The sequence below is a fragment of the Petaurus breviceps genome, unplaced genomic scaffold, assembly GCF_028583685.1.
Source record: "Petaurus breviceps papuanus isolate PSGF00001 unplaced genomic scaffold, PetGlider_PUasm1.0 79, whole genome shotgun sequence".
Lineage (NCBI taxonomy): Eukaryota > Metazoa > Chordata > Mammalia > Diprotodontia > Petauridae > Petaurus > Petaurus breviceps.
In genome coordinates this window covers 16,102,502-16,112,927 of record NW_027186523.1, presented here as the reverse complement: position 1 = coordinate 16,112,927, position 10,426 = coordinate 16,102,502, and the positions used below count along the sequence as shown (strand labels likewise).

General features: G+C 42.2%; 1 protein-coding gene across 2 annotated transcripts in view; it reads right to left on the bottom strand.

Moving 5' to 3' along the window:
• LOC138175844 (protein MCM10 homolog) overlaps window positions 1–6,538 on the bottom strand; it is a 48,699-nt gene extending 42,161 nt beyond the window's left edge. For both annotated transcript variants that reach the window (XM_069106417.1, XM_069106418.1), the window contains exons 1-2: window positions 6,439–6,538; window positions 1,628–1,697 (exon numbers count right to left, since the gene is read on the bottom strand). In XM_069106417.1, the coding sequence (XP_068962518.1) occupies window positions 1,628–1,630 (3 nt within the window). In that variant the 5' untranslated portion in view covers window positions 1,631–1,697; window positions 6,439–6,538. The remainder of the gene's footprint in view (window positions 1–1,627; window positions 1,698–6,438) is intronic.
• Window positions 6,539–10,426: the final 3,888 nt, after the last annotated feature.

Genomic DNA, 10,426 nt, shown 5'->3' with positions numbered 1-10,426 from the left:
TGAATACTGTCCACTGGTGAAGGACAGTGCTGTTGTTGCAGGGGTCTGGAGACTGTCCTGCAGACAGAGTGAATACTGTCCACTGGTGAGGGACAGTGCTGTTGTTGCAGGGGTCTGGGAGCCTTTCTGTTGGTTCAGAAGCCCTGAAGAAGGATTTTCTTGTTGTATGTTTACAGAAATCCTGGGAGAGGGCTTTGCTAATGTGTTCAGGGGTTCTAGGACTGTTCTACAGAAAGAGGATGAATTCATGAAGGGACTGGCAATGTATCTTATGGCCTTGCTAAGCCTTGTCTCCCCAGGAACTAAGATTGCTGAGAACTTGCCTCGTGTCAAGATGAAGAAAAGACCTCCATTTGGGTATTAAGTGCTGTGTTTAAACTTGATGTAACTCTGGGGTAGATTCAATTGTGATCCAGGGGTGGGGAACTTTTGACCTTATGTTTGGAAACTAATCTCCATTTGAGAAGAGGGACTTTGTGGTGGATTAAATTAAGGTATAGCCTAGGGGTGGAGAAGTATTTAGAACAGAGACTTTGTAATTGATTGAATGATTGGAAGGTCCTGGGGTGGGGTAGTACTTGGAGATTATTTAATCACACTTAGTAAATGCTGTATTTGGAATGATGTCATGTTTTGATCTTCTGTTCTTGGTTTGTCACTGAATAAAATGGAGAGCACCTATGCTGGTATTCTGAACCTTGGGAAGTTGCCTTTCCTTGGCATTACATTACAGTATTATACCACCTAGCTGCTCCTAGTACAGTATAGGTGTCTAATAAATGCTTTTTTCATGGACATTTAGGTGTTTGAGTGACAGTTTTGCCAGCATTCAGACTATAAAATCAATTCTAATTGCAGAAAAATTTTGCTAGCATTTTTTCTCTTGTTAAGTCTTCCTAATTAATCACTTCATTATTAATTTAATGCGGGTTAAGTTTTTCCAGGTACATCAAAAATTTGTTTAAATACCTGTCCTTGTTTCATTACTTTACATCTATCCCAGCAAGAGTCAAGAAAAGGAATATAGAGATATAAGTCAGAACTAGAATAAAAATGTCACACCAATCCAACATCAAACACACCTAAGAGAAAACAAACCCATATGGTTTCTCTAAAGCTGTTTTCCTAGACGGAAAGGATACACCCAATTTTTAAAAGGTGATATTCAGACTATTAATTACATCTTTATCAAAAAGATTAAGATGGTATTTCAATATCTATCAATTAGCAACAGAAACTCAACAGATTTTACAAACTAAGAGATAGTTTCTTGTAAAAGAATTTCTTTTGTTTCAAGAATATTGATTGGGGCGGCCAGGTAGCACAGCGAGTAAGAGCACCGGCTCCAGTGTCAGGATGACCTGGAGATCAAATCCCAGGCTCAGAAACTTAGCACCCACCCAGAAACACCTGGCCGTGTAACCTTGAGCAAGTTACTTAACCCCAATTGCTTAGGGGTGGCCAGGTGGCTCAGCAAGTAAGAGCACCAGCTCCAGTGTCAGGATGACCTGGATCAAATCTGGGCTCAGATACTCAGCACCATACCCAGAAATAACTGGCCATGTAACCTTGAGCAAGTTACTTAACCCTGATTGCTTAAAAAAAAAAAAATATTGATTGGACTTACCATCCATGTCAAAAGCACAGCTGATATGGGAACTTCAAAGAAGTAATCAAATATGACCACGAGAGAGATCCTGTGACAAAAATATTATTAAATAGGTTTAATGGTAGAAAGAACTGCTATTCTATCTCTGGCATCCTAGGCTTGGAAAGGTGAACTTTAGCATTATCTGGATGAGAACATGGTCACAGGGTCACTGAGCCACTCCCAAATCATGTATGTTCCTCTCTCTCTCCTTCCAAGTTCTCCAAAATGTTTAGCCTTTCAGCATCTGAATATAAGTAAACTACTTAAGGCTCAGGGATTATTTTGCAGGCTTTTAGAGTATGGTCCTTCCACAGCAAGGACACTCATGCATTCACTCAAAACTAAATGAACAGAATACTTGACTCTAAGCAATTTTTCTGGCCTAACCTGAATGGGTGAAAAAAAAAATCATTTATTGGCCACTTAACAATTATTGCCCTCAAGGAGAGAACATTTTAACAGAAAACAACCCATGGAAGTTAGAAGCAGCTTGTTAGGGACTTTGCTCTGGGAAATCACAAGGATACTGACTTGATCCATTAGGTAGCCAACTGAAGAGCCCTTTCCAGATTCAGTGGCTTAAGATGAATGTATCCACAACAAAAGAGAGTAGGGTGGGGACAGGGGAAAGGATGAGAGGACAAAGGACAAGATGGTACCCAAAAGGCAATTATGGTCAGGAACCTGGGATCAGCTAGACATGAAGGACTAGTTAAGTTTACATATGCTCAGTCACCAATCAAGATGTCTAGGTCATAGGGAGCGAGCTCTAAAGATGAGAGGGCTTCACATTATTCCCTTTCATGTACTATATGTCTTAGTCATATAAAACTATGTCCACTAGTATGTTTGCACAGGCCATTCCATCCTTCCCTGGCTGAACTTGAGAAGGAAATTCATAATCAGTGCCACTACTTTCTTTCCTCTTACTCTCTTAATTCTATATTGTCTACCAACCTCATCAATCAACTGAAACCATTCTTTTCCAAGTTACTAATGAGCTTTTTATTGCCAAATCAAACATCCTTTTCTTAGTTCTCATCCTTCTTGACCTCTGCAAGTTTGACCCCCAAGATCACCCTCTTTTCGACCTTCTTTCCTCTCTAGGTTTTTGGGACACAATTCTCTCCTGGTTTTCCTCCTATCTGACTAATCCTCAGTCTCTTTTGTTGGGTCTTCATCCATGTCACTGCAGGTGTCCCACAAGGCTCTATCCTGAACCCCCGTCTCCTTCTACATTATTTCATTTGATGATCTGACTAGCTCCCATGGATTTAATTATCATCTCTATGCTGATCATTCTTAGATTTACTTGTCCAGCCTTAACCTTTCTCCAGACCTCCAGTCTTATATTTCCAAGTGCCTAGCATATAAGTCAAACTGGATGTGCTGTAAAAATTTTAAACTTAAGACTGTTCAAAAAGGAATTTATTTCTTCCCCTTCCTGACCTCCCCACTACTACTGAGGGAACCACCTTCCTCCCAATTACCCAGGCTTGAAACCTAGAATCTCATCCTCTCATCTCCCCACCCATATCCCATCTGTTGCCAAATCTTACTGATTCTACCTTCACATCTTCTGTTTAACTCTCCTTTTATCTGACACAATACCACCTCATACGTGCCCTTATCACTTTGCACCCAGAATATTACAATAGCCTACTGGTTGGTCTCCCTGCTTTTCCCCACACCATTCCATCATCCACTCAGCAATCAAACTGATCTTCCTAAGACACAAGTCTGACCTCACTCAGTCAACTCTAGTAGCTCCCTATTACCTCCAGGATAAAATATAAACTCTGCAGGAATTCCAAGCCTTTTATAATCCTACCCCTTCCACTATTCTTACAATCTAAAGTCTGTTGATTGTTTCCAGTTTATCCTGCATTTAACTTGTTTATACACAGTTGTTTGTAAGTTTTGAAATCCTTGAGAATAGGGGCTGGTTGTTGCCTTTTTTTTGTATCTATAACATTTAGCACAGCGTCTGGCAAATAGGTCTTTAAAAGCACTCCCTTTGCGTCTCTCTCTGAGAATTGTTTTCTCTCTTTAGGCTTAGCTTAGGTGCAGCCGAGGATTCTGCTCTCTTCAAATTTGCCTAGTACATTTTGTCGGGATCTCTTTAGCCACTACCACATCTCCTCCAGGTTTTCTGCTTATTTGTGTAACTAGTGCCTCCCTCCTCCTCCTCCTAGAGGGTAGGTATTTTGTTTTACTGATATTGGGATTCAAGCAAAGAGACTTTTTGTAAATGTTAAATAACTCAGGATCACTTAATGGGCCCTTATAATCTATATTAAAATACATTGATCTTTTATAGTCCATCACCCTTTACAGAGGACTTAACTCATTTTGGTCATAGTGCTGAAACAGATTAGGTTTATAGGGTATGTACATTACTCTCAGCATTTTATAATCTCAATTCAATACTCTCTTGGTCACTTCTGGACTTTGGCACTGCGCATTAATGACCAAAGTCAGTTACTAAACAAGCATTTATTAAGCACCTACAGCACTCCTGGCCCTGCGCTAAATGTCGTGGATACCAAGAAAGACAAAAACCAGTACCTGCTCTCAAGAAGCTCAGACTAAAGGAGGAGAAAAAAATGAAGTAACTGTACAAACAAGATATAAAGAGAACAAACTGGAGATTAATCTTAGTGGGCAGGCGCTAAGAGTAAGGAGGCCTGGGAAAGGCTTCTTCCAGAAGGTGGGACTAGCTGAATCTTAAAGAAAGGACAGAGAAGCCTGGAGCTAGAGATGAAGGAAGGCTCCATTTTCAGCCAAAGAAAGTACTTTAAGTGTTCTGTATAAAGAACATCCAAGAAGCCAGAGATGCTGGATCCCAGGGTACTTAGAAGATGAAAGACTAAAAATTGGGGGGAGAAGAGGTGGTCAGGTTATGAAGGGCTTTAAAAGTCAAACAGTAAATTTTCCTTCCCATCCTGGAGATAATAGAAGTTGCTAGAATGTACTGAGTAAGGAGGTAAGGGTGGGGGTGATAGGATCAGGTTTGAGTTTTAAAGGAAGGTCAATCTGACATCTGAGTAGATGGGTTGGGGTGGGGGTAGACCAGACAACAGGTGAGGAGACCAGACAACAGGCTATTTCAACAGTGTAAGTGTGAGGAGATGAGAGCCTGCACTGGGTTGGTGGCAGTATCAGAAGAGAGAAGGGGGCATATATGAGAGATGATATCAAGGTAAAATTGACAAGCCTTGGCAACGGATTGGGTATTGATGATGGAGAGGTCAGAGTGAAGATTCCAGGATGACAAATAGGTTACAAGCCTAGATGACTGGAGAGATGGTGGTACCCTCAACAGAAATAAGAAAATGAGGAAGAAGGGAGAAGCTGATGGTGGGGGAAGAAGATACTAAGTTTAGTTTTGGACAAGTTGGGTTTCAGATGTCTATAGGGCATCCAATTTGAGATGTTTGATAGAAACCTGGAAAAATACAAGATTGGAGGTCAGGAGAGAGCCTGGGGCTGGATAAGTAGATCTGAGAATGATCAGCATAGAGATGATAACTGAATCAAGGGGAGCTAATGAGATCAGTACAAGTCAGTACAAATGAAACAGTACAGAGGGAGAAGAGAAGGGGGTCTAGAGTACAGTCTTGTGGGACACCCACAGTTAATGGGAGTGATGTGGATGGAAGTCCAGCAAAAAAGATTGAAGAGAAGTCAAGGAAAACCAGGAAAACCTAGACAAAGTATCAATGAGAAGAGGGTGATCTACAGTGTTTGAGACTGCAAAAAGGTTAAGAAGGATGAAGACTGAGAAAAGGCTATTTGATTTGGCAATAAAAGTATCATTAGTAATTTACAAGAGAACAGTTTCAGTTGAATGGTGAGCTTGGAAGCCAGATATAGAGTTGAGAAGAGAGTGAGAAGAAAGGATTTGAGGAAAAGCTTAGGGAAAAGTCAGGATTGGAACAGATAATCCCATTATTGCATGTACTATGACTCTATGATTTTGAGGTTTTATTTAACCATGATCCAGACAGACTTTTAACTTCTTCCCTGGCAAGTGGTTACTTTTGTTTATTTTATTAATTCTAATATTTCAGTTTAGTATCTATCCCTACCCCTAAAGGTATGTTACCCAACATCTGCAATTTTCTTTTTATCAATTGGTCCCTCGGAATTTTACAGTCAAATTATGTCAAATCTGGAGGAGCTTGGCATATGTGAAGTTTCTTTTTAAAAGGTCAAGTAGCTAACCCGACTGCCTGTGCAAAAGCATGATCTCATTTTATTCACTATCTGTGCTGAAACATAACTAGTAACAAGTTAGCTGAAATTGCAGTTCATTCATTAAGCAGAAAAGGTGAGCTTCATAAACTAATGCTTTAGCCTTATCGGGGTTTACATACAGCGTCGGACAACTGTCCCAGACTCAGAACCTATAGGGCATGGATTTGGAGTCAAAGGACCTGGGTTCAAATCCTGTCTCTGCCACTGACTTCCTGTGTCACCTAAAACCATTCATTTCATCTCCCCGGGACTCAGCTTTCTCATCTGTAAAAATGAGGGGTTTGGCTTTAAATCCAATGATTCCTGCCCCTAGCAGATGATGACGCCTTGGAGACGTTAACGAGAACACCCCTGCTCCCTAATGCCTCCCACTCTGGGACCCCAGGCAGCTGCCACCCAAGGATGGACGTCCTTTTAGGAACCCCCCCTCAACAAAAAAAAAAAATCTGCCGATCCCTTCGGCCGTGAGAGCCTCTCCAGTTCCGTCCCCGAGTCCCTTCCCCTGCCCCGCTCCGCTACCGACTCACCAACATGGGTCCGCGCAGCCAACCTCTCAACTAAGGAGCTCCCTCCGTTCCCCGCCAAAACTTTAATTTGACTCCGCCCCTGATTCTACGTCACGGCACTGGCGGGCTTGCCGTCCCTCTGTGGGCTGAGCTGATTGGCCGAAGTACCGTCGTGCGTGGTGACGTTAAGGAAGGCGAGGTACGTCATTATTCTCCCCGTCCTCACGCCCCGGTAGGGGGAGCTTCGATAGGACCGTCTCCTAGGGAAGGGCGGGACTTCCGGACTCGTCCCTACCTTGGGCTGGGGTGACAGAAGGGTAGGGTTTCCATTTCGGTCTCTCCGGGTGGCCGGTAGTGCTTTATTTCTCCCGACGGGCGGAAGCTGGTTTTCGCTTCCTGGATTCGCCGACCTCCCCACCCCTCTCCGCCCCTCGCAGCCCCCCTACCTAAAAAATGCGTCTCGCCTCCCCAGCGTTTTACCTCAGTTTCTCCTTCTTGGGCTGTGGAGCTGCAAGCTTGCTTTTAGACCGGTAGCTGCATTTTAAAGCTACAAATGGGGTCGCGGGGCCTAGAGGCCGAGGCTCCCGGGGAGACCAGAGCTAAGCCAGGGGTGCTTGACCTGGGGTGCCTGAATTTTTTTTTTTGTTAACATTTTAATAACTTTAGATATAGTTGGTTTCCTTTGTAATCCCACGTATTTTATTTTGGGTATTTAAAAACCTGACTCTGGGAAGGGGCCCATAAAGGGGGCTTTCCTAGACTTCCCGAAGGGGTGGGGGCCAGCACACAAAAAAAGGTTTAGAAAAAGATGAGGACACTCAAGCGCGCAGAGGACAAAGCCATGCCCCAGGTGACAGCGACGGAGACCCTGAGCCCGGATTCGATCCTCTGATCCTGTGTCTTCTTTTTTTGCAGCTTCCACCCCTTTTCTTGGCCCTCTTTTATTATCTCTCTCTCTATGTTTTTTCCTTGGCAGTTGTAACTGCTTTCACAGAATCTCCAAAGATCGTTATAAAAATAACGATAGCTAGCATTTTAAGGTTTGCAGAGTGCTTTGTAAATATCTGTTTGATCCCTGGATGGTAGGTGCTATTATTATCCCCATTTTACAGCTTAGGAAATTGAGGCAGATGATTTCATAATCTGCCCATGGTCTCGAAGAGAGTGAGGTAGACTGACTTCAAGTCTAGTGCTCTATCAAGTTTGTCCAACCCCCTTATTTTACAGAGAAGGAAACAGATACAGATTGATTAAGTGATTGGTGCAAGGTCACAGAGGTATGGAAGACAGGATTTGAACCCAGGTTTTTCTGACTCCCAAGTCCAGTGCCTAGCTGCTACACCATACTGCTTCTCAAATGCCAGCTCTATGAACATGACTAGAAATAACACACACACACACACACACACACACACACCCTCCAGTCTAGATCACCCTTCTGAGCTCCAGACTGTCTCTCAAGTGTATGTCTAACTATCATCTCAAATTGAATACGTATCCTGTTCCTTTTTCTGATTCTAGTTCTGTTAGTGATAACTTCAGTTTTCCAATTCTACAGTCTCCCAATCTACTTTCCCACTCTTATTATATACTACTCACCTTCATGGACTCCATGCTTCTGCCAAATGGATTGTATTGCCTTCCTTACAAAGCATTCCATCTCCCACCCCCATGTCTTTGCATAGGGCTCTCCTAGATGCTTGGAATAGTTTCTCCTCTGCTTTTTAGGACCTTTAGTTTGCTTCAAAGCGACAACTCAAGTGTGGCCTCATAAGGTCTCTCCTGATGTCCCCACCTGCTAGTGCCTTTAATCAAAATTGTCTTGCATTTAAAAATATATAGCTTGTACTTAATGTGTCTATTTCCCCTGATAAAATGTGAGCCCCCTTTGTGTCCCCAGTACTTAGCACATTATAGATGTTCAACAAATCTTACTGATTGATTCAGTTCAGCAAATTAAATAAACATTGTATTAAGTGCTTACCATATATGGAAAGCGTTCTTCTGGGGATTCAAAGTTGAAAGAAAAAATAGACTCTGCTTTCAAGGAGCTTATAAACAACTACAGGGAAGATTGCAGATACACAGAAAAAGTTTACAGATACACAAGGGAGAGGGTGAAATGTGTAAAAGGCAGATCTAAACAAAGGGCTCTTTGAAAATTTTGAAAACTTTCAATTGGTTGGATGATAAGATTTCATGGAGCAAAGAGCTCCTAGGGTTGGCTAGGTGGTACAGTACTCTATTAGTACCCGCCCTGCAGTCAGGAGGACCTGAGTTCAAATTTGGCCTTACACACAACACAAAAACTAGCCATGTGACCTTGGGTAAGTCGCTTAACCCCACTGTCCTACCTTCCCCCATCCAAAAAGCAAAAACAAAAGAAAAAAGAGAAGTCAAAGGTTATAAGCTTTTGTGCCTGACTGACTCAAACAAGGTTGGTGCTATTGACATAAATTGAGAAGTTAGAAGCAGGGGTAACTTTGAGAAGAAGATGATGATTTAAATTTTAAATAGGCTGAGCTAGAAGTGCCAGAGGGATGTTGAGGTAAGATATCAAGTAGATGATTAGAGATGAGGAACTGAAACTCAAGAAAAATTGGGGGCAGGGGGGAGGTAGTTCCATAGGATCATAAATAGATTTAGTGTTGCAGGGACCATACAAAAGTCAATCTAACTCTAAGATCAGGAAATAATCCTAGAGAGATTAAGTGACTTGCCAGGGTCACACAGTAAGTGTCCCCTCCCTGATTCTAGGGGATCAACACTCATGTTGATATTACCTCAAGTGCCCTAACTTACTAGTTCTTCAGTTTACTTAATTCCCATGACCTACTCCTTTCCACTTCAGCTTCACATAGAGATGTTCATACTCCTCATCTCGCCATGATGACCCACAGAGATTCTGATTCCATGTCTTAGAACTATGAATTTCCTTTATCTGATGATCATCTTTAACTTCCTGTTTCTCCTTATGCCTCATTTCTTCTAAACTTTATCCCCTTCATCATAACCTCCAGTCTCTCCATTTCTCAGTACTGTCCTAAGACATCCCTGTTTCTGGGTACACTCTCCTTCCTCTGTTGAACTAGTTTTAACTCTACACTGTCTTCTGCTCTTAAGTCCCTTGCCTCTCTGTCCTATCACTGAACTCTAGTACCATATTATAACTCTGACATATGGCTTCTTTGCCCCTGTTTAGGTGCTTTTGAATGGAACTGGAGGAAATAGTAAAGTGGTGCTGACTGGGTCCACCATAAATATATGCTAGTGAATCTCCTTGTGAGCTAGCTTTTCACACCAGTAATACTTCCATACCTGTTGCCTCCTCCTCCAAATGATGAGTTCCTCCATAGAAACTCTATTGGAGGAAATGCCTTTGCCATTCATTCCTACTTCTATCCCATCTGAGCTCTTGATTCTCCCTGCTTTCCAAGTGCCTTTCCTTACCTCTACAATTCTCACTTTTTAGCTCCCCTTTATGTCTTTCCCCTTTAGAATGGAAGCTCCTTGAAGGCAGGGACTAGCTTTTTTGCTTGTATTGGCACCCCAGTGCTTAGCACAGTGTCTGGAACAGAATAAGCATCTAATAAATGCTTTCTTTAATCAAATTTCAGCTGGAGCCCTCACTACAAGAAGGTAATTCTACTCTTCTGTTCTAAATTATTTCCTGTCCCACTGACCACAGCAGTTATCCCAAAACTTATCTTCTCTCCTGAAGCCTCCTTCCATCCACCTTCTCAGCTGAGTATCTTGATTCATACTTCACTGAGAAATTAAGGCCATTCACTGAGGGTTCCCTCTTCCCTTTTCATATCATATCCTTCCTTCCCCCCACCACTATCTCTTCTTTTACTCTAGTCTCTGATGATTAGGTAGCCCTTCTGTTTGTCAAGGCCAACCCCTTTTCATGTACTCTTTTAAAAATATATATTATTTTTTTAACATTCCTTTTTAAATTATGAATTCCAGATTCTTTCCCCCCTACCTGCTGAGAAGGCAAGCAATA